The sequence below is a fragment of the Salvia miltiorrhiza genome, chromosome 1 (genome assembly GCF_028751815.1).
Source record: "Salvia miltiorrhiza cultivar Shanhuang (shh) chromosome 1, IMPLAD_Smil_shh, whole genome shotgun sequence".
Taxonomy (NCBI): domain Eukaryota; kingdom Viridiplantae; phylum Streptophyta; class Magnoliopsida; order Lamiales; family Lamiaceae; genus Salvia; species Salvia miltiorrhiza.
The window spans coordinates 53539256-53564079 of record NC_080387.1 but is presented as its reverse complement, the minus strand read 5'-3'; the positions used below and the strand labels follow the sequence as shown (position 1 = coordinate 53564079).

The window sequence follows — 24824 nt, the reverse complement described above, 5'->3', positions numbered from 1 at the left end:
AATCAATGTTTGAGTTAAATTAGTGTCTTTTCACAACCCATTTACCCTTTTCATCTTCATCTCTCTTTTTCGGCCGCCATTACCGAGGAAGAAGTAAGTATTCCGACCAACAAGAAATTTCCGTCACTTGAGTGTCCGCTATTCATCTATATCGATCGAAAGATCCGGCAATCGAACAAGGTTTGAGAGCCTATTCCCCCTTTTTTTATACTCCATGTTTCGATGAACAAGAAATTTCTGTCACTTACAGAGGCATCTATGCATGTTTTTTTTTTTTGTACAATTTTTGTAAATCCGAAGATGTGGAGGAAGATTTGTTCATCTATAGCCTTCCTTTTTTTTCGGTGGATTGTAGGGAGATTTGTTTATATGAACATTGTTGCTATGTTTTTTGCAATTTTGGGTGAGTGTATGTATTTAACATTGTTTACTTTTTGCAATTTTTTTATATGGACATTGTTGATTGTAGGGAGTTTTGTTTCGGTGAATGTATGTATTTTTTTGCAAATCTATGATTTTTTTATTTTCGGTGGGTTTTTTTATTTCTGGTCAGGAATTTTTTGGTGAACATGTCACTATTTGGTTGAAGCATTTTTTCTAGAGAACATAGTACTTATTTCGAACATAGCATTTTCATGTTCATGCGTCTATGTCTGTAGTTCATGTTTGTTGTTCATGTGAACATAGTACTTATTTCTGACAAAATGTTTTGTTCATATCTTTATTTGGATATGAATATGATAAGTGGTTACAGGTTGTTCGTATGCTCATGTATATTTTTTGTGTGAATATTTTAGGCATTACTAAATATAAATATACCATTTGTTGATCATTATTATTTATTATAATGTGAATATGAGTTATATTTGTTCATGTAAGATTTTGTGTGTGCTAATTGAATGTGTGAATATGATGCGGGGTTGTTCATGTATGACAAATGCTATGAATATAATGTCTTTGAATATAATATGCGTTATTCATATCTATCGTCGATCATGAATATGGCATGAGTTGAATTTCAGAATGATGTTCATGTCTTTTAAGGGCGATGGATCAACAAGTTGGAAGTGTGGAATGTCGTCATCGTCTCCACGTCACATGAGTCGTATGCGAGTTAGATATTGTGGCACGATTTTAAATTGCAAGTACAATGATGTGAGGGGAGGGCTGTTGAAATGTGCGTCTACACATTATCGAGAGCTGTGCAAGAATAGTAACTTCAATGCTAACTATGTCTTGTTTGGATGAGACAAGTCAGTAATATGAACAAGTTATAAACTTCCAAAAAATACTATGTTTTATGTCATATTTCAATAAAGCACGGACTCATGATTGCATTTGGTAGTTGAAATCAAAGTTTATTCATTTTTAATTGTTTTACTTTGCTCACATATGCTTATGAAAAAATGTGCATAAATTTGGTTATGCACCGTTGTTCAGCAATATCAAAGACTTCTGCCCGTATTTTTTTTTAATGTTTTATAAATGATGTTCCATGTTCGGAATTTATAACAAAAAACATATTCATTAATTGGAAAATGTCTATTCATAATTCAATATAGTCATGGATAAAAGGTATGGTCAAAATTTTTCAAAGCACAAACTAATGTAATATATAAATCTACATTTGTTTTATTCACACGAACAACACGCATGAATGTGACTTTATGTTCGCGCGAACAACATATGTTGAGGATACAAAATTCATGTGAACAAGCCCTGTCAGCATTCGAGTTTATTCATGTGAAAATATACATGAACAAAGAACATGTTCATTAATTGAAAAATTCTTGTTCATCAATTACTACAGTCATGAATTGAAGGTAAGCTCAACACGTTTCAAACAACAAACTAAGGTAATGAATAAAACTTTCAAACATTGTTCATGAGAGATAAATAGATGTGAAAATTAAAACTTGGATGATGGATTCCACAACTAAAGAACAAAAAAAAAAACCCTATAGTAGTTCATTCTTCTACTGCGTCAATTCCTGGACAGTTCCTAGAGTCGCGATTAACCAACGTATTGCACTTCTTGCATCTTCTCTTGGGCTTCAAAGCTTGCTCAACTAATTTCTCCCTCGTCAACTTCCTCCGACCACCACATCCGCTACCTTTAGTATGTACTACACTGAATAACAAAATTCAGAGGAACAACTATTTAAATTATGTAACAAAAAGTAACAATGGATTAAGAATAAAATAACATATCAATCAAGCTCATAAATTATTGAATATTCAAACTTGAATAAACATATTCAAATGAACATAAATAGTTCATAACATAAAAAATACTTACTTCATATATATAATTATTAAATCAAAAATAATAATGGGATAAAAGTAAAATAACATAACAATTAAACTCATGAAATAGTGAATATTCATACTTCAATAAAAATATATAGCTGAACAGAAAAAATAAATAAATTATATACTCATACTACTTATAATCACTAAGTCATAACTTAGAAGCTATTTAACAAAACAATCTCAATTCAAGTGTAAAATTGAATACGACTGAAACTAAAACATATAAACAAAAACTAAGATCCACGATGAAAATTAAACAATAAGAAACGGTGGAATTAACGCATAAAAATTCGATTGCTAACCTTCATCAGAAAAAATCAAATCATGCCTTGACTGCACGCATTCGAATGAACATATATATAAATTATGTATCAAAACTACTTGTAATCACTAATTCATAACATAAAACAAAATAACTTCATACTAGAAGCCAAAAATAACAATGGGTTAAAAAATAACATAACCTATGAATTGAACTCATGAAACAATGAAGGTTATGACTTGAATAAGACTATTCAACTGAACAGGAATATAAATTATGTATTCACACTACTAAAAATCATCAATTTAAAACACATAACATATCAACTTCGTCTCTATTTAAACAAACTATCTCAATTCAAGTGCTGAATACAAAACCATTTACAGAATATAAATGAAAACTGAGATCGGCGTATATAATTAAGCAACAAATGTCAATGGAATTAACACATGAACAACCGATTACTAACCTTCGTCAGACATTGTTGGAATTGAGGAGAAAAGAATCGAAGCTCTGCGGATGGTTGTTATGCCAAAAAAGAGACGTGGGTTATAGAATGTAAAATGGCTTCGAAATTTTTGGCAAATCGATTCTTGATGGCTAAAAGATAAAACCACCAAGATATACAATTTCACTAAAAACGTGAGTTAGTGGGTAGTAGAAGATATGTTTGTTTGACTAAAATCTAAAATACCATAATTATGGATATTACCTTGCATGAAATAAGGAAACTAACGGATTTGAGAATTGAGGAAATACAATGCTGCCCTTTATCGCCAACTTTATAGGCTGAAAATGTAATCATGTGCCAGCCGTTGGATTCACATAATCAATGGATGGGATTAGTTCTTAGGTGTCACAAAAATTTACCATTCTCACAGGACCCTCCCTCTCTATATATATATATATATATATATATATATATATATATATATATATATATAGGGAGAGGTTCAAATAAGAACCACTAAATAAAATTAGAACAGAGAACCATTTTAAACCATTCGATCATCAAGATCTACAGTGGATGCATCATCTTGGTGGATGAATGCAGATCCTGGGTTCGAATCCTGAAGGGAGCAAAAAATTTATTATTTTCGGATGCATTGAAATTTAATAGCGAATGCATTAATTTATATAGTAGATGCATTGATTTTAATGGTTCTTATGTTCTCACGATAAGTGTGGTTCTCACTATAACCGCACCCTATATATATATATATACTCTTTTATGATGTCTTCTACACATTTTGCTATAACAAAGAAATTTATCCATCGCATATAAATTAAATATACTCCTTCCATCTCCCATGAAATTAATTTTGGAACTAATGTTCCAAAATATAGTTCAATTTCTTAGTTTGAATTGATTTTTTTTTTCCTTATTATTAAAATACTCTTATTGAATGTTTGTGAAAATAATATGTGAAGAAATAAATAAGGGTAAGATAGAAGATCATTAATTAAATATATACTTTTATGTTTTGTAAAAGATGAAAGAGGGCTATTTTGATGGGACGAAGGGAGTAGTTGTATATGTCTTGTTGTAAGTATTTTTTCTTTGATTGGTTTAATGTCTAACTACATCATTTAGGAAATTTTCTATTTAATCTATGTAGACAATTCCAGCTTCTACTTTAATATTTATTCGGCATATATATTCGTTGTGTGCAATATTAGAAAAAATTAAAAGTTCATGTTTTTAAAAGCGCGTGATTACAAATTTATGTGTAAAATTGAAAATGCGTGAAATTTCAATTTGAAACGAGCCAAAGTCGCATTCCCAATATTTTTGAGGAGGATGTGCATTTCCAATAAACGAACTCTTTAATACTAATAAGCTTTGCACTGTTACCTATGTAGACATTTAGTATCAATATAAAAGTATTTTTATCAAGTCAAAAAAATAACACTGTATAAATGTATATGTATGAATTATGATCTACAACGACTTCATGTTACTTTTACACGACAATAGCAATTTTAGACACCAGTATACACATTACGTACAAACGGTATGCGACTTTTTTTTACCAATTAACAATTAAATCTAAAATTACTCCATATAATATGGATTCTAATTTTTGGGAATATTCATATTTCAAATAATATTAATAACACCAAATATACAGTAGCAGCTCATTCAGAATTGGATTGGCTTCTACACGGTAAGGCCTAACACTATTGTAAATCATTTTCTCTCTTTCATTCATCTAGGAAGAAGAAAGAGGTCTGGGAAGTTCCTTAAGACAGCATGGATGTGTACTATTTGGCTCATGTGGAAACGAAGAAATGAAAGTAGGTTCGAAGGGAAAGGGTGGGAGACTTAAAAGCTGATTCAAGAAATCAAAGGCAGACTTTTGAGCTGGAATAAAGCGTTTTATTTGTTGAATCTGGATTTGAACTTTACCTCTTGGTGCTCAACCTCCTGTTCAATCTCCTCTTGTATCTCTTTATAGCAGAAGGCAAGAGAGCTTCTCAACGCCTTGGAGAAAAGTCTTATCAAAATTTCCTTTCATGTGTCTGGATTGCTACTGTTTGGTGTTTTGGAAAGTGAGGAATCTTGATGGTGTTTTCAGTGCAGTCATGTGGAACAAAGGAAAGCTAGTTGCTGAGATTAAAACAAGACTTGGGAGTTGGAAGCATGTCTGTTAAACAGAGGTTCCTTCTTCATACTTCAAATCTTGGATGGAAAATATCTAGCTACAAGAAAGCTCTTGAACCTGGTCTTCACTTTGGGTGACTGCTTTTCTCAAATTTTTTCTCTTTTTGCTTAGCTTTGGGCGTGCATGTATCTCCCTTTCTGGTGCCTTGCTGTTTTTCTTTTAATAATATTCCCTTTTTCCTGATAGAAAAAAAAAGCTCATTCAGAAAGCCTCAATACCCAAATAAATAGTCCAAGAATAATGAGCTAATCAATACTATAATATAATTGTAATACATGTACCTTAAACTTTTTCTACTTTAGACACTTGACATCGTGTTATTAAAAATCAACAAAATTTGTACTCCCTCCGTCCCGCGAAGCGTGACCCACTTTTCTTTTTGGGTTGTCCCACGAAGCTTGACCTGTTTCTAAAAATGGCAAAAAATTTACTCTTTATTCACATTTACACTTTTTCACCTACCACACTTAACACATAAAATACCAATTTCTTAATTCTCGTGCCGAAAAGAAATAGGTCACGCTTCATGGGACGGAGGGAGTATTTTACAGAAACATTTTTTGTTTATGAAAATGGAAGTGTATATTAACTCTCAAATTTTAAAATAAAGAAATAAAATACTCCCTCCGTCCACGAAATGAGTACCCATATTTCTTTTTTCGTCCGTCCACGAAATGAGTACCAATTTCCCTTTTTGGCAAGTGTACCCCACACATCTCTTTAATTAATACACTCAAAAAGTGGAACCCTTAAACTATTTACACTACACTTCATACATTTCTTAAAACTCGTACCGTCCACAAATGAGTACTCATTTCGTGGACGGAGGGAGTATGAAAACTGATGAACGTCGACGAATAAAATAAAATAAATCTTGAAAATGATGGATATTGGATATGCAGGTAAAAAAAATGAAATGCAGACAATAAGTTGTATAATGACAGAATCGATCGAAGAGCCGAAAGATTGGCGTGTGCTGACAATCACTGCAATCAATCTTTGTGTGGACAAAGTGATTAGATGTTGAGCGATGCCTCCGCTGTCACTCATCAATTAAAACTGCATTCATTTCATTCTATGCCTTCCCGTCTTGTTTAATTTCTCTGCAAATCTTTATTCCAATACAACCACCATGTGATCCGGGTCGGGTCGGGTCCGTATTCATATTCTATTTTGTTTTCAGTAAATGATTACGTAGGATAATTTATAAACATGATATTTAGCGTTAATAATGACAGATTATTAATATTGAGTTGGTGTTTGCTATCATGACTAAATACAAAATATTCTGATTTAAGTTAATCCTAGGGAGAGGTGGTATTATTAATCCTAAGAAATCTGAATTAATAATACTGGGTCGTAGAATTAAACCATTATTACTAAATAATACCAAACACTAAATTGACATGTACTAAATTAATTAATACAGTGTATTAGCCAATATCAAACACGCCCTAAAGCTATTCTTCATAATGGATTACAAACCATAGTCAATCATACTTGGTGTGACGACGGTTCAGATCTATCTATGGAGACATTAATCAAATCCCCGTACAAATCTTCCTTTTTCATTGCCATAATGTCTATGTTTGAGATGGTAGATGTGGTGGTTTATATATCAATTCGCAAATTAATTACTTTTATCAATCATTGTATCTTTTCTAGGTCTATCATCATCATCATAGTTAATTTATTTTTGTGAGAATATGAAAATATTACATTCAACGTATAAAATCATTGTATTCGTCGTATATTATTTTTTTTATTTTGAGAATTACAAGAGTTATCTAATATATAATCAAATAAGTAACCCGCACGCAAACGGGATCTGTATATCACACAAAGATGGAAAAATTACTCGCACGCAAACATAACCACTACCCACACAAAAGTGAAAAAACTACTCGCACTCATTCGCCGTGTAATTAATTGCACTAGAAAAATGAATTTTTTGTTCATCAGAGAATTCAAATCCAAGTGATGCGGGTTCATCAATCAATGTGATATATTCAATATAAAATCTTCGTACTTCAAATGAACTGAAAATATTTATCACATTTACAATTTAAATATAGATTCACATTTGAATCTCCTCATATATTAATAAAAAAAATATACCTCCTATATCCCCCAATTCCTTACCCTTTTTTGCCATTTTAGTATACATATGTCCCCCAATTTTATACCTATTTCTATTTATACTAAAATTATACAATTTCATAAAAATGAGATTCTTATTCTATTTTAATCATTTTAACAATATGATAAAAATGAGAATTTTATTCCACTCATACTATATTTAATTATTTTAGTGCTTTTTTTTAGAACGTAAAAAATTGGAAGTTACTATGTAAATATGCAATGTATGTGTATATGGAGAAATGGTCTTTTCGGTTATCCTTAACCTCCGTTAGAGACAAGAACATCCCAATCAATGAAGAAAGACTACATTCTTATCACCCATGCAAGAAAAGTCGCAATTCCCTTTCTATTGCTGCAACTTTCAATAATTCACATTCTTTCTTTTAGGAGACATAGGAAAATTTAAATAGATGTACTATAGATTATTTATTTATTTCGCTCAATAGAAGAAAAAAAAGAAGAAAGATAAATTAGGGGACATTTTATTTTTTTACTGCGGATGGAGCGTGAAGTAGCCATACCCACTAAATGGGCAATTTTTCAATGACAAAAACTTGCATAAGTCCTTTCTCACTGTGAGCTCTCCTCTAAACATATACTAGTAATAATTAGAGTTCTTTAAATTTTATTTAAGATTGATTAAGTTTTAATTAAATAATAATAATAATATAAATAATTTGTAATTAGAGTCGACTTCACTGTGTGCACTCACAGGAGATCAGCTCATTTTGAAATATACCTATATTATGTGAATTCTCAATTTCTCAATGATTGAGTAGGATTAACTAAAATTTTAATTAGATTAGTTAGTATTCCTTCCGTCCCACTTCAAGGGAGTCCTGTTTCTTTTCGACACAGTTATTTAAAAAAATGTTAATTGGATTATTATGTGGTGTAGTGTGGTGTAGAGTTGAAAAAGTGATGTGGACCTAAAAAATTCTCATTTTTGAGATCATTTTTTTTTCATAAAAAAAATAAGACATTTGAAATTGAAGTGGACAATTCAAAAAGGAAAATAAAACACTTGAAGTGGCACGGAGAGAGTAACTCATAATTAAAATTTATTAGCTAATAATTAGAGTTTGAGCATGACTCGTTAAGAAGTGATGTTTGCAACTATAAGTAAATACATAATATAGCAATGTACAAAATTTCATGTTTTTTTATTTTTTTACTTGGGGGAGTTGGGGAGGGGGAGCAGTGGGGTTTGAACCCGGGACCTCACTGTTCACACACAGGAGGTCGCACCGCTTGGTGTCCCATTGAGTACACAAAATTTCATGTTAAAAGAAAAAAACGGTTGGTGTTTTAACAATAGATGATGATTAACGAATGTAGTGAAAATGGTGCCAATAAAGGTAAAGCAGCCAAGCCACACACCAAAAGCAAACAAAAGCAAACTTTCTCTTTTAAATTACTACAAACCGCACCCTTTTCTCTACTTTTCCTAAAAGATCAACAACTTGTTTTTTATTATTATTATTATTATTATTATTATTATTATTATTATTATTATTATTATTATTATTATTATTATTATTATTTAAATAGGACATTAACCACCTACCACTAGGCTAACACATGCACACTCAACAACTTTTTTATCTTGATAAATTACATAAGTAAATAAAGAAAATTTAAAGATCGTGAAACGAACGATTCGAACTCAAAATTTCAAGTCTTGGACATTAATTTCTTATCGTTAGGTCAACACACGCACACTCAACAATTTCTTTATTATTATTATTTTTTATAAATTTATAATATTAGATAAAGAAATTAAATGGTTGCGCCACAGAAAACTCGAATCCAAGACCTTTGACATTAGGTATTAATCCCTTACCTCTTGGCCAACACACGCACACACAATTTCTTTATTATTACACATGTGTGTGCGTGTGAGAGAGAGAGAGAGGGGTCCTTATTTGACATTTCTTTGTTAAAATTAGAAAATCCTTATTTGACATTTCTTTGTTAAAATTAGAAAATCTCAAAAATCGAAAATATCATCTCCTCCTTTTATTACAATGGAATTGTTGCATATTTATGTTCTTTTTAGTATCTGTCCATATCTATTTATAATGTTATTCAATATAATAATAATTTAACATACTCATAACACATATTACGATATTAGTAATAATAAAAATATTTTTTCATCTTTGTGAGGTGTAGAAGTCTCATTTGTATGTGAATGACTTATTTAATTATATAATAGATATCTCTTGTAATTCTTTTTAAAAAATACATCATATAACACGAAAGTATAATAAAATATACTACAAAATTTCATTTTTGCATTTATGCAATGCTGTTAAGGCTCGAATTTAAATTGGACACTTAACTTTGAGTATAAGATATGTTAAACGAATCATCAAGATTACTTAAATAAAAATACACATACAAAAAAAAATACACATACAGAAATAGAAAAAAATATGAACTATTGTTACTTCACCTGAACAACCGAATATCGTTTATTTTTAGTTATAAACAGTAATATCTTGAATTAAATATTATTTCCCCTTCTTCTGTTTTTTTTTTTTTTTTTTTGGGAAATAATACCGCCATTTTTTGAGTAAATGATTGAGAATAGTTACCGCAAAGTTTATAAGCGGACCCGTCGCTATCATGCGCCACAGGGTCACTGTCACATATTTTGCGCCTCCAACTTTCTCTCTTTTTCCTATTTCCATTTATCATCTCACAGTGCTGCAATTTTTTACTTCTTTCACTTCATTTCATCCTATCCAACAAACTCTCGCAACTCTCTTACCTCATGCGGATTAATACTTGAATAATTTGAGCTTTTTATTCCTATTTAATCATTTTCCGAGCTCTAATTTGCGTCCTTTAATTTCTACTTCGGGAAATTCGTAACCAATCGGAGATGCAGTTCTCAGGCCGGTGACTTGTCGCCGGAGATCGCAATCAGATCTGTATGTCTCTCGGCTATGCTTATAAACACTGTATCTATACTACGTATATGTTGTGTACTGTTTATTGGAATAATTAATGCGATTTTTGTGTGTGTGTGTGTGTGTGTTTTGGATTGCTTGCCTTGATTTGTTAACTGATAGCTGGTTACTAAACGTCACACTTCTGAGATCTTTAATGATTGTTTGTTGCTTTTGTGCTGTAGAAGATATCATTGGAAATTCTTCGAGAACTTTGTTTACATTTTACCGTTTTATAGATTGCTGAATGATAATTGTATTAGCAGGGTTTTTGTGAGTGTTAATTGTTCAACCTAGCTCGTTGTGTAATGTTTTGAGATCTCTCTCTAGTGGATCTTCAATGTGTATGGATTTTAACTTTTGTGTCATTTTGAGGATTTATTTATAATTACTTTGAAGAACGCGTTTTATTAGTTGTTGAGACGGCCAATTCATAGATTTCTTCAGTAGTTAAATCGGTCTCGTTTTGTGCACTCTCACATTCTATTGTGTCTCTTCATGATGAATCTATGCTTTAGTCTGAGACATCCTTTCTATGGTGGATCTTCAATGTGTATGGATTTTTTTAACTTTTGTGTCGTTTTGAGGACTTATTTTATAATGACTGTGAAGAGCGCATTTTGTTAGTTATTGAGACGGCCAATTTGTAGATTTTTTCAGTAGCTAATCGGTCTCATTGTGTGCACTTTCACATTTGATTGTTTCTCTTCATGATGAATTAATGTTCTACTATGTAGTTCAGTAAAGTATTAAGTGAGAGTTTGATGCTTTCGCAGACACATATTCTGAATTGCAAATATATCTGAGTTCATGCTTTTAGCAATATTTGATAGATTACATTGATTACATGGCAGGTGAATCAAATTGTTGTATGGATGCAAATGAATAACTCAGATGAGAAGAACTAATGTTATTTGCAGTAGAAGGAGGAGGGTTCTTCTCTTCTTCAGCGTCTGGTTACAGTAAGGGCCTGACCCTTCTTCTATTGGGTCAGAAAAACGAAGAGAAACCCATGAAAGTGACACCGTGGAATCAGTACCAGTTGGTGGACCAAGAGACTGATCCTGATCTCCAGCTGGCTTCTGGGAAGAACCACCCTGTCCGCGGGTGTGCCTCCTTTGTTTGTTTTGGTTGCACTGCTGCTGGACTCGAGAGCCCATCTCCTCTCAAAGTTGGACCAACTCAAAACAAAGAAACCTCGCCACCACCGACTATTAATGAGGATAATGATTCAAAAAATTTAGATGGCTGTGTTGTTGTTGATGATGATAGCAAGAGGGACGTAGTTAGCCTTAAGAGTAGCTTGAAAAAAGCAGCCAATATTGGTGCTATTGCTTCCACTGATGGAGGCAATGGCGGTGGAAAAAACAACGCACATGAAACATTGTATGAAGAAAATGATGATGTTGCTTGTCAAATGGGGAGAAGAAAAGTACAGTGGACAGATACAATTGGGGGAGAGCTTTTTGAGATTCGGGAATTTGAGATGAGGTATGGACACTTACTGACTTATTGTTCTGCTGAAAAATAAGTAGAGATCTTATCAGTTTTGACTATTCAAAAACTCTTCCGTGTTCTTGACTTGATTGTATGCTTATTCCACTTGATGTAGTGTAAGATATAGAACCCATCTCTAACCTGCTACAGTTAACTGTTTTTTTTTTTTTCCTTTTGTATGTTTGCTTAGCCCTGTTGTTATATATATCTTATCTCCTAAACCTCATTAATGAGGTTTTGTGACTGTAAGCTTGGGTAGTGAATACTCAACATCAATTAGTGGCATGTTAGAACTACTAGTGAATACACAGCATCTCCTCTACAGGTCTATCTATTTGACATTCTACATAATGCAGTTGCCTGGTGACAGATATTATCATCTTCCTATTTAATGATTTTATCTGCATTCTGGCTTCCTATGCTGTCAAACATAGTTCTGAGGCGTTCAACATTCATTTTCTGTAGTTTTATGCGGTCAAAGCTCGTAGATATATAAGTAAATGCAGAGTGGACAGTTTGTCACTTTGCAGTACCGCATTTCAACAAGTAGTGTGACAACTTGTTTTTTAGTTTCTGAAGACTCGTGCATGATTGTGGTTTCCTATATGTTCCAATGGCTGTTGACGGATACTAAAATGACATGTAATTTATTGGATAAGTATTGTTAATAAGCAAAATAAATTAAATGTTTTGGAAGTGCAGAAATTTCGGGTTTCAAAGTGATCCATATGAATTTAAAAAATTACATGCTCTGTAGTCATAAATAACTTTCCCGGTGATGGGTGCTGCTAAAATTATGTGACATCCTGCAATTCAACACATTCTCTTAAAAGCTTTCATTTATGTTGAACAACTCTATGACCTGATATCTGAAATTTGGTCTTTTCACACGTCGTTATTTGAGAGATCAACTATGCTTGTGCCTGTTGTGATGCGATATAGTTTAACTGTCACTTATCTAATAAGGCAGTTTCATGTGATCTCAGTGAAGATGGATCAGACAATGATTTCAACCATGGGAATGAAAAGACTTGTTCATGCAGGATTATGTAGTCCAAGATTTATTGGCAGTTCTCGATTCTGACTCGACCTATGCGACGCCATCAGTGTCCGAACAGCAGCTCATCATGAGTCAAGCTCTCATGTTGGGTGGCAGAAAAGCAAAATCCGAGGCGATGCAAAACACAGGGTGATCGACATGTTGTCTATATTATTCTGGCTTGCATCCCAGTTTTGTTGCATTGGCATTATGTTTCCATGTTGGGCATTGACATGCCATTATTTTGTTTGTAGCTTTGTGTTTTTTTTTTTTCAATTTGGAGATGTCTCTGCATCTCTTGTGGTGAGAGGATGATTGTGGGAGGAGATTTTATTTTGCATTTTGTAGTTGTTCATATTGAATAGAATTTTTATTTGAGAGCCGTGTAAAGTGATATATCCAATTACATTATGTGACTTATCTTTGTGGATATTCTTGCTTTCTAAATTTTGCAGGATATGCAGCGAGCCCACATCTAGAATGTGCGCTCGAGGGTTTACTCATTGGATTTTAATGAAATAGGGTCTTTATGTGTTTGATTTGTGATTTTTTTGGGGTTTAGGTTCTATGCTTTATTCTGAACTTAAGGCCTATGAGACGGGGTAACGAACTAGTATTGTATTCATATGATGCATCGGAAATAAATATTTTATTTGTATATTACATAAAATGGAAAAAAAAAATATCAAAGCAAGTAGTGAAGATAAATATTTTCGTTGACAAACAATACAAACCAAATTTTGCAATGGCAGACTTCATTATCTTGTTGCACATATGGAACAATTATAAACACTCTTACAAAATTAATGACATCTAATGATTAGTGATTATAGTAAATAACTAAGACAAAAAAAAAAGCGTGAATAAAATGTGATATGATCAACTTTTTTTACTGATCCGTTTATGATTCATTTTGGAATATAGTTTATCCAACAATTGTGTCCAGTTTTGAATTTCAATTACGTGTCAATACGTAAAAATGCTCATTTTGTCAAGTGTAAAATTAAAAATGCACATTTTTTATAAAAACCTGATCTTGTGCCCAAATTAAAGTGAAGAATCGAAATTATCCTTACATGTTGATGGATTTGCATAAACTTTTGTGTAAAGTCTTTACACTTTTCTGACACAAATACAAATATGTAAGAAAAATGTAAGAAAAAATAGTCTGTTGTTAGAAAAGTAGGTTGCCACCCGGACAATAACCTATTTAGTGAGGTTGCCGCCTGGACGGCAACCTACTTTTCCGACCGACAAGCTACTTTTATTTATTGAAATTTTTAATTTGCTACAAGAAAAAGTAGGTTGTTGACTGGAAAGTAGCTTCAGTGACGTAGCTAGAGGGGGGGCAGTGGGGGCACTGGGCCCCACTGAAAATTTTAAAAACATTAGGGTATTTTAGTAATTTTATATTTAATATTAAATAAATACATAAATATTGTTATTATTTTTAGTAATAATCCCAATTTCGCTCTACTCAATCGTATATGAGATACGCTATCGAATGATTGTCTAATATCTTACATCAGTACTAATGAAACGATTATGTAGAGATTTCAAAACATGAAAATTAAATAGAAGAGAAATTTTATGATGGTAGAATATTTATTTTTATTTTTGTAATATTATGGTGCAACTAATGTAGCATTATGATTTTATTGAAATTGCTATATATTCGGAGTCTTTTATAATATTATGATTATTACTTTCTTCGTCCCAGCTAACTTGATCAACTTATTTTCGACAGAACTTAGTATTTTAAGTGTCTTTGGTAATAAAGTGAATAAGTGATTAATTTTTTTTTTTGCTTATATATATTTATTCCATATAAGAAAATTGATCAACTTAATTGAGACGGTAAAAAAAAAAAAATTACGAAGTTAGTTGGAACCAAGAGAGTATTTGGCCCCCCGACTGAAAAGTCTGGCTACGTCATTGAGTAGCTTGCCGCCCGGGCAGCAACCTACTTAGTGAGGTTGCCGCCCGGACGACAACCTACTTTTCCGCCAACTGACTATTTTTTATCTTGTAAGTACACTGATTGAGACGTAATTGATAATTTAGATATTTTGGATATAGAATCAAGTTTTTATAGTAAGTGGGTATTTTTTATTTTTGACTTAATAAAGTGGGCATTAAATTTTTTGCCTCTTCAACTATCCAGTGGCCCAACAAAAAGTAACACATTTGTGTTTGGTTGCACTTGTATGGAGTATATAGTACTGTTCAAGTTCTTATTATTGATCAAGTGGAAACATACGATATTTTTATAATAATATTAATTAAGTAGTATATTATCTTTAACACTCTATTTCTTATTATTGAACGTGAATATTACATACTCTCTTCGTCCCACTCCACTTGGCTTAGTTTTATTTTTGAGCCGTTCCATTCGATTTGGTCTGTTTCCTTTTTGAGTAATAAATTTTCACTATAATTCATATGATCTCATATATTTTACACTACAATCTTTAATAATCGCGTCGAAAAGAACTAGATAAAATGTGGTGGAAGAGAGAGAGTACATTTTACCGGACAAATCTTATTTCTTAAAGTCCCTCACACAACCACACCTTATAACTATTCATTCTGTTCCAGCCAAGTCTCACATCTTTCTTCATGAAACAATATACCGATTAGCCTAGAATGACAATTTCCCATTAGAAATATATTTCTCCAGTCATGTTGACTTCTCTTTGAGTCCCATTCAACAATTTACCTTGAAATACTCAGTATGTGAAATGCATCTATGTAAAAAACTAAACATCCAAAGTCATCAATAATCTATAAACAAATCCAACCACCAAATTCAAGCTGAAGAAATAACAGCTATCATGTGACGATGAATTTAAGCCGCACCGGAGGGGGAATATTGGATACGAAATGTTGGGCGCACTTTTTTGCTTCTTGTCATGGGATTGGCTTATGAATATCCCATTTAAAAAAAGTTCCATTTCTCTTCTTTCAAAGGCAATGTAGGAAAGGAGTAGCGAGTGTTTGGTTGAGCTTATAAGCTCTTTAAACATATATAGATTATCACTCCTCCACACCTCTTTTTATTACCACCATCTGATCTCCCTGCAATTTCAACATATTACCAGCCACCTAACTCATCAATTTCAAAATCTAAAACCCACTCATAAAAATACAAATATGTAAAACTAAATTCAAAGCATTAGCTACTTACCATCTGCTCAACTCGATCTGCAGAGGCCTAATCAACGTAATAACACACAGAATTTAAATTTCGAATAAATATGTCATGACAAAGTAATCTTATTCCAAAACATTAAATTCTTGTGTTTAGTTAAATTTTCATTAAATAGGGAAAATATCCTAAAAAAGAAAAAATAATAGTACTACAATTTTTCAATATTTTTATTCCTTAACTTTTATTAAGTATTCATTTTCCTTATTTACAAGATTTTTACTTACTTACTTACTTACTTACATATTTAATATTATTTTTATAATTATATTAAAATACAAATTTTAATTACTTCCTATCTCTTAAAAATATGCGGAGTGAGTGACACAAATTTTAATAATTATCATGAGAGTATATTGTGAATGAAAAATGAGTCTCACTTTATAAAATGTTGTGTTAGATGAGAGTGTATTTTGGTGGACCATGATGATTTTTTGTGAATAAGTATGAAAAAAAAGATAAAAAACTAAAGGATTTAAGGTAGGATAGTGTTCAAAAATGAAAAATGCATATTTTTGTGTGACGACCAAAATGACAAAAGTTGCATGTTTTTAAGAAACAGGAGAGTATTATTTACTATGTGTTTTATTATATTATTATTATTATTATTATTATTATTATTATTATTATTATTATTATAAGAAAACCTCAATTTAATTCTTAGAATTGTGATTCGTACTATATGTTGTACATCATTATTAATAATTTAATTTAATATAATATAAGAAGTCTGGATTTAATTTTAGAATTATGAATCATATAATTAACCTTAATAATGTACATTGTTGTTACTAAAAAAAAGTGATTAGAGAATTTTGTATTTATATTAATACAATTTAATTCTTACATATATTGATTAATTCTATGTTACAAATTCAAAATTATAAGTATTTTTTTTCCAGACAGTACAAAGAATCTAAGATTCATTTTCTACGAAATTATTTTCTTAGTAATAACATTCTCTATTAACTTTCCAGCCAAAATATCTGTAATACCAAAAAACAAAATAAAATAAAAATTGTGCTTCTAAAACAGGCCCAATTAGTTTATTTAAACATACTACGGCTTACGTCAGAATAAATTGGTGTTGACCATGGTCCATGGGCCTTAATTCTTAACTACTCTAAAGCAAGAAAAATCTTGAATTAATATTTCAAATTGATCTTCTCTTCGTGCTATGCTATTGAATAGGAAAAGATGTGGGTTTTGTAGGTTGGCAAAAAGCCTAATGAAAGAGTCATATCTTACAAACCATGCTTCGTAATCAACGGAAGAAGCTAAGTTAATTAGTTTACCTTTTCCAAAATATCTATTATAAATTATTTTACAAAACGCATAATATACATAGATATTCCAAATTCCCTCTGCCGGCCTCAATTCTACATCTTCTTACCTCATTTATATACTGCAAAATCTTGTCTTACTCTCTCATCTACAAATGTCCCATTTCCCTTATTCCCTTTTGCGTTACATTTTTTATTCAATCACAACACCTAACCCCCTAATAAACTCAAGAATATATACATAAAAAACAGTGCTAAACTAAGAAGTGACACTTTTTTTATGCATGGGGTCCTCACAAAGTTCAAAAACATACGTGAAATCTCCGCCGATGGAGATGGAGAAGCTAAGGCTGGTTAATGGTAGCATGAAGGAGGGCCCGGTGAGGCCGGCGAGGAACCCGAGCTCCCGGGAGAGAGGCGGGGCCCACCCGGGGCACGAGGCGAGGAGGAGTGCTAGCAATAGCGGCAGCCGTGATGGAGATAGGGGTGGCGAAGTTTCTAGAAGGAGTGGTGATGGCTTGATGAATAAGGGTGGTGGTGAAGATGATGAGTTGGTGGGTGGATGGCCTAAGTGGCTTGTTGATAATATTCCGAGCCATGTTTTGAAGAATATAGTTCCAAAGAGTGCCGATTCTTATACAAAGATCGACAAGGTTTGATATTCTTGATTCTTAGTTACATCTTTTAACATATTGGGATTTTGGGAAAGCTTTGACATTGTGTTTGTTGGTTGGTTGGTTGATTCTTGCCTACTTTTAGGGTGGTTGTTGATGATATAGTGGAATATTTCAGGTCCTTACTAATTAAGATTAGCTAATTTGTTTTTGGCAAAACAAATCTACATAAATAGAAGATAACTTGATTTATGCATCCATTTTAATTATAGTTCATCAATTTTGAATTAGAAATCGTTAATTCCTAGTTAGGATTATTAATCATAATTAAGATTTAATTAAAGAAATCCACCTGAGTGGCCCTTGATTTTTGCATTTAGATATTTAGTAACCATGTGTGATGACATCATGACCAATTCGTTTTGTTGCAAACTCATCTTAAAATTGTTGTCAAAAAATGAAACTTTTGCTACTAGGATCAAGAAAAAGAAACATGAGCATTAAGTTTTTCTTGGGTCATGGCATTATAACCATGAATTTTGAGCATATTTTGATTTTAATTTCTAATAAAAATTTGTAAGTAAATCATGAATTTTGGACATGTTCTAGTTAGGGATGGCAACGGGGCATGATGGGGCCAGATATTGCATTCCCATCCCCATCCCCGCCTAAGAAATTCATCCCCAACCCCACCTCCATACCCATTTAAATCGGGGCGGGGGCAGGGCGGGTATTATCCAATGGGGGAAGAATACCCATCGGGTACCCGTAAAATTTAAATTTAAATTTAAATTAAAGTTAAAATTTGCAATAATTTTAACATAATCTTTATTTCAAATTTATTTAAACTTTAATTAAAATTTGCTTTTTTTTTCCTTATAGAATAAAGAAAAAATATAGCAAAGTTAATGAAGTTAAGTCTTGTGTAGGAAATCTTATTTATAAAGCCAACTTTCCTCATCTATTCTTTATATTTTCAATGTGGGACAAAAAGTGGTGAGAAATGTGGGAGAGTTGAAGAGAAACAATGTCCCACATTGAAAAATGGATGAAAAATGGTGGGTGAATTGTGTTATATAAAGAACGAGAAAAATATTATATATCATAAATTTGAATTTTAATATAATATTAATATTAATATATTTTGTTAAAAATAAAAAATAATTTAAAATATACTAAATACTCCCTCCGTCCACTAATTAGTGGACGGAGGGAGTACATATTATTCGGGGCGGGTTTGGGGTGGGGATCTATATACCAGCCCCCGCCCCGAACTCGAGTCGGTACCCAAACCCGCGGGTATAATTGTCATCCCTAGTTCTAGTTTTAACCTCTAACAAAATATTTTGCGTATAAATGTTTGAACTTTTAATTGTTTATGACTCAAAAAAAAAACTATGGGAACAATATCCGACCACATACGTAGATTTAATTAGGGTACATTTTGCGTGACTGTAATTATGATAGATTTAATTTATTCTTTTTTTAAGTATGAAATAGTGTCGTTTAGTATTTGTTAGCCACATCATCTAAGTATAAGCCACGTAAGATTAAAATGTCACGTATGTGGCCGAATACTATTTCCGTAGTTAAAATCAGAATCAATTAAAAGTTTAAATATTTATACGCATGGGCTTTTATTAGAGGTTCAAACCAAATAATGCCCAAAATTCGTTGTTTTACAGGCATAATCTTTTGTTAGAAGTTAAAACTAAAATATTCTCAAAGTTTGTGGTTTTACAGGCTATTAACTCTTTTTTTCTCTTGAAAAAAAAAGATGATCAATAATGGTTCTTCATTTTCCCTTCACGATGACTCTCGAACTCCCAAAAAAAAATGATGAAGTGTGAAGAGATAGAAATGAATGTGTTGGTATTGCAGGTAGGGCAAGGAACGTACAGCAACGTATACAAAGCTCGGGACAAAGACTCCGGGAAGCTGGTGGCCCTGAAGAAGGTCCGGTTCGACACGTCGGAGCCGGAGAGCGTGAAGTTCATGGCGAGGGAGATCATGATCCTGCAGAAGCTGGACCACCCCAACATCTTGAAGCTGGAAGGGCTAGCCACCTCAAGAATGCAGTACAGCCTCTACCTGGTGTTCGACTACATGTATTCGGACCTCTCAAGGATGCTGTCTCGCCCCGAAGAGAGGCTGACGGAGCCGCAGATAAAGTGCTACATGCAGCAGCTGCTCTCGGGGCTGCAACACTGCCACGAGAGGGGGGTACTGCATAGGGATATAAAGGGCTCAAACTTGCTGATAGACCGAAATGGGATGTTGAAGATAGGTGATTTTGGGCTGTCGAATCTGTTCAATCCAGAGAGGAAGAGGCCTCTCACTAGCCGAGTTGTGACCCTTTGGTATAGGGCGCCGGAGCTGCTGCTTGGCTCCACCGATTATGGAGTTGGGATTGATCTTTGGAGCGCCGGATGCCTCATGGCTGAGATGTATGCCGGAAGGCCCATCATGCCGGCTAGAACTGAGGTAAAAACAAACGTGCTTTTTCTTTTTCTTGTTTGGTAGTAACATAATTTTAGTGATACAAAGAGGTGTGTGGCATAAATTTTGACTTCTTTAGGTGCAAAGAGAGAGGTGAGATGATTGATAGTTGTTGATTTGAGTCAGGTTGAGCAGCTACACCGGATTTTCAAGCTGTGTGGGTCGCCTAGAGAGGACTACTACCGGAGGTTCAAGCTGTCGACAGCGCTCAAACCTACTCAGATTTATAGGCCCAATCTTCGTGAGGCCTTCAAGAGCTTCCCCTCCGCTGCAGTCGACCTTCTTGCCACGCTTCTCTCGCTCGACCCTACGCGCCGCGGAACTGCTGCTTCTGCTCTTCAAGATAAGGTCACTTTAGTTTAGGCCTCCAAAATTGCTTCTATTTTGATGTTTGATTGATTCATGACAATGTATGTGAAAATTGTTAATTTGTGTGTTTTTGCAGTTCTTTGAAACCAACCCTTTAGCTTGTGATGTCTCTGGTTTGCCTGCAGTCCATGTGGAGGAAGATGAGTACTCTGCAGCAACTGAGAGGAGAAAGTAAGTTAGAGTTTGAAATTTGGATGTATGCAAAAATATAGCGAAAAAAAAGGAGTAGATTGCTTATAAATTTTGATTTTTAAGCGAGTATAATTTTCTTGGTCAAACAATACATGAATTTTTTATTTTTTGAAATTCAGTTGGAATTAGAATTCCGACCGCACTTAATCATATGTGCAAGCCGCAAATTAGGCAATAAGAAGTCAGAACTCTATTTGAATTTGCATGCACAAATTAATAGATTAATTTTGGCATGCAGATTCAAATGGAGTTCCGACTTCTAAATTGCACGTAATTAATTTCCAATTTTCATGCAGGATTAAGTGTAGCCAAAATTCAAAAAAAAATATCATATATTTTTTTATCAAAAAAATGGGATGGGCTATAAATCAAAATTTAGGTATACACTCTTTGTGTATTTACATGGAATTAACACACACACACACAAAAATCTTGATTCTAGCTAAAAAAGAGTGATTTTGTTAGGCATAGGAGTTCTAAAATGAGGAGGCGTAGCCAGTCGCACAGAGAGCATAGGAAGAAGAGCTCAGCAGCTGAGAAGCCAAGTGCAGCTAATGAAGGATCTAAAGAGGTAAAGCAAGCTCATATTCATCAATCATATATGGTTGAGGCTTATTGCCAATTAGGGTAACTCATATATGCCTCTTTTGAGGAAGTGCAGACGAGCACAGATTCATCGATTTTCGGGTTGGATCCGGGGAGTAGCTCGACCGGCACTTCCTCTAAGAGCGTTAGGCCACCAGAGAAGGAGGAGGAAGAGGAGCTGCCTCGGCTCTTTCCTTCTCCGGTGGCACCGGAAGACCCTCCTAGGGTTGCAGCTAAGAGCCGTGTGACTGACTATTATATAGTAGGTGATGATGGTCTAAAGAGATTGGATTCTGTTCAAAGGTCTGCTTCATCTAGGGCATTTCAGAGTTTGGAAAACAAGCACATACATAAGCTGCATTCTCTTGATGTTTGAGAGCTATATATTGGTGGTGAAGATGATTCTTGATTTTGATGACTTGTTTTTTGTTATTATACATTTTCCATTTTTGATGATAATCATTTCTTTCATGAGCATGAAAATGAGCATATTTATATATATATATATATTGGATGTGAACTTTTCCTCATGTTTCTTGTTCAATAAGAATGAAGAGGGCATGCTAATTAATTTTCATTCAACCAAATAAGAGCTAAAAGAAAAAGTTTGATTGCGTCTATAAATACACGAACCCGTTACTCAATTCTAGCATATAAACTAAATTAAAATTATGTTTTTGGTTATACAAATTTTTGTTTGTTTAATTTTTCATACAATTATCAATATTTTGTGAATTAATGTCATCGTACCTAGCCGAATGTGACTAGTTTAAATGGCAAATTAATGTGACACTATCTGAAGTGGCGTAGACTCAACTACATCATTTAGTACATTGGTCATTTAAACCATGTAAATATTTCATGTGACCACTTCAGTTAATTTGGGGGCAATTGAAAATCATGTGAAAAAAAATCAAAATATATATTTGAAAGTTTATGTATTTGAAGGTAAACTTTTCAATTTATATACAAAACCTAAATTTATCAAATATTCGTATATTTAGTGCTCGTTTGGTTCAAATAGGGGAATTGAATCAAATAAAAGAGTGAAATGGTAACAATAATCATTACTTTTATTGAGAGTTTGGTTTAACAAAGGAATCATTAGTAAGAGATTTCATTTCTTTTGTTTCCCCTCTATTTTGAGGGGTAACAAATTAATTGGGCGATTGGGTTACCCTTAAATAAGGGTAATGGTTAACTCATTAATTAACCAAACCAAACAAGTAATGGATTGAAATCTCTTTCCAACCTCTAAAAACACCCAAACAAACTTGGCCTTAGACACAATTGCCATCTCCAAATTGCATGAGCATTCTTGATTTTTGAAGCCCTTAATATCTGATTGAAGAAGAAATATTCTGAACAAACAAAGAACGGCCGGTTCTTGCTTGAAGACAACGAAAGGGAAAAAAATGAACAAGAAAGTATATCTTACAAGTAAAGTAGAGAGAAAATAAGTTTGTAAAATATGTTACAAATTGTAACGAATATCGTCGATTTTGGTCTTGATCCACTTGAAACTCCCTCTCATTGATGCTTTGAGTTTACCTTCTGTAGTGAGCATGTTGTATGAAGCAATCCTCTTCTTCCTCTTCATCTCCGGATCGTTGGACGCTCCGAAGCCTTGCTCCTTCGTGGTCGGCCCGTTGAACGAGTACGGCCCGATCCGCTCCTCATACCCGAGCCCCGCCGAGTACTGTGGAAACGATCTGCTCTTCTCCATATATATTTTGTGAATCTATGCGTATAATGTTTCCAATACATATATAGTTGTTGAAAGGCGTTGCATGCCCATGGAAAAAAGATGGTTAATAACTTTTTTTTTTAATGATCAAAGAATTAATAGTAGAATTTTCAAATGATGAGGTCCATGTGATCATGGTATTTGCAGACACAAATATGCTTTCGGCACTCACGCTAGAAAAGAGAGAGAGAGATTTAGGTGGTGGGGACTTCTTGTCTCAATTGTTAGCGCCAAATCTTATACTTGCTTCGTTCCAGTTCTTTTTTAATACAAAAATTAAAATATTTATTTTTAAGAGGAAAAGCCACGTGGTTCACATAAATTAAATATTTTAATGAGTTCAATAATTTTTCTTTAATGCCTCTTACTTTAAAGGCCACAATCATTCACCATCAATTCACTACAACAAAAACTCTTATACATGTACTATACACTACTAAAAATACACCAAGTTTATATTAAAACCGGCGTCGTAGCTTGAAAAATCGGTGTTGCAAACCAATGTCATATATTAAAAAATTATGCTGAAAGACACCGATTTTAATATTATTCCTCCTTGAATTGAAAATAAGGAAAGAAAAATGATAAACTTCTTTTTTAATTAAAATAAAACATGCCCTTAATTAATTATTTCTATTTTAATATTGAGCCAATTTTAGTGGAACATTCGAAAATGAAAAACGAGCCAATTTTGATGGGACAGTGGGAGTATTAATTTTTTCTTTTTTGAAATGTATAATTTTTAGATATGATTATAACATATGCTATGTATGAGCGTAACGAATAATATAATACGGAATTAGAAAAAATTTTGAATGTGATACGCACTAGAGAGTTTATGTCGATTCATGTTGTGTAGCGTTTGGGTTGTGTCCGACAAAATAGAATAAAGAATATAAAGCGGATGAAATTATTCAGTCTTCTAAAATAAATTCTATCCGTGACGCTATTTAAAGGGATCAACAGAAAGAACGTACGTTGTACGCGTAATTAATATTGTTTTATTTGATAATTTATTGGATGGATATAATTATTTATAAACCTTATCAATAGCTATAGAAATATATCACATAGATTTAGTGTAATATCTTATAATGAATTAATATATTCTTATAAATATATAATATGTAAAATAATTTTAAAAATAAAATATATAATAGAGGTAAAATAGGCAATCCACAAATTGTGTCTTAAGATGCCTTAAGCTCTTTTTCTATTAGTATAGATTAATACACACCAATTCGATACGCTTTTTGAACTTCATAACTTCGATAGCACCTTTTGATTTTGGTGAAGACCTGCCTGATTTTTTAGATGATCGGATTCTGATGTTTGTAATTTTGTGATACTATTATCATTTATGAAACATAATACATATATAAATAGGCTCAATCATGTACATATAGAATAGGTTCAATCATGTTTCTCTTGCTATAGCCTATAATGGTGAT

The 24824-nt window shown here is 32.8% G+C and overlaps 3 protein-coding genes across 4 annotated transcripts in view; 2 read left to right on the top strand and 1 right to left on the bottom strand.

The window, feature by feature from the left end:
- LOC130992384 (T-complex protein 1 subunit beta-like) overlaps window positions 1-24824 on the bottom strand; it is a 629300-nt gene that overhangs the window by 100576 nt on the left and 503900 nt on the right. The gene's annotated exons all lie outside the window — the stretch shown is intronic.
- On the top strand, window positions 9996-13308 carry LOC130993167 (uncharacterized). Of its 2 annotated transcripts, none has more exons than XM_057917947.1 (3): window positions 9996-10322; window positions 11195-11831; window positions 12824-13308. In XM_057917947.1, exons 2-3 carry the CDS (start codon window positions 11248-11250, stop codon window positions 12888-12890), a joined length of 651 nt encoding a protein of 216 aa, XP_057773930.1. In that variant the 5' UTR covers window positions 9996-10322; window positions 11195-11247; the 3' UTR covers window positions 12891-13308. The 2 variants fall into 2 exon arrangements, with proteins under 2 accessions (XP_057773930.1, XP_057773938.1); XM_057917955.1 differs by having other exon boundaries at window positions 10031-10322; window positions 12808-13308.
- Window positions 17317-22103, top strand: LOC130992339 (probable serine/threonine-protein kinase At1g54610). The gene is made up of 6 exons (XM_057916940.1): window positions 17317-18020; window positions 19863-20465; window positions 20607-20828; window positions 20926-21020; window positions 21507-21612; window positions 21703-22103. The coding sequence occupies exons 1-6, from the start codon at window positions 17652-17654 to the stop codon at window positions 22000-22002; spliced, it is 1695 nt and encodes a 564-aa protein (XP_057772923.1). The 5' UTR covers window positions 17317-17651; the 3' UTR covers window positions 22003-22103.

Coding starts and splice junctions, on each gene's coding strand:
- LOC130992339 (XM_057916940.1), top strand. CDS start 17,652: ATGGGGTCCTCACAAAGTTCAAAAACATACGTGAAATCTCCGCCGATG. Junction 20,829..20,925: donor CTTCTGCTCTTCAAGATAAG/GTCACTTTAGTT, acceptor GTGTTTTTGCAG/TTCTTTGAAACCAACCCTTT. Junction 21,613..21,702: donor CTAATGAAGGATCTAAAGAG/GTAAAGCAAGCT, acceptor GAGGAAGTGCAG/ACGAGCACAGATTCATCGAT.
- LOC130993167 (XM_057917947.1), top strand. CDS start 11,248: ATGTTATTTGCAGTAGAAGGAGGAGGGTTCTTCTCTTCTTCAGCGTCT. Junction 11,832..12,823: donor ATTCGGGAATTTGAGATGAG/GTATGGACACTT, acceptor ATGTGATCTCAG/TGAAGATGGATCAGACAATG.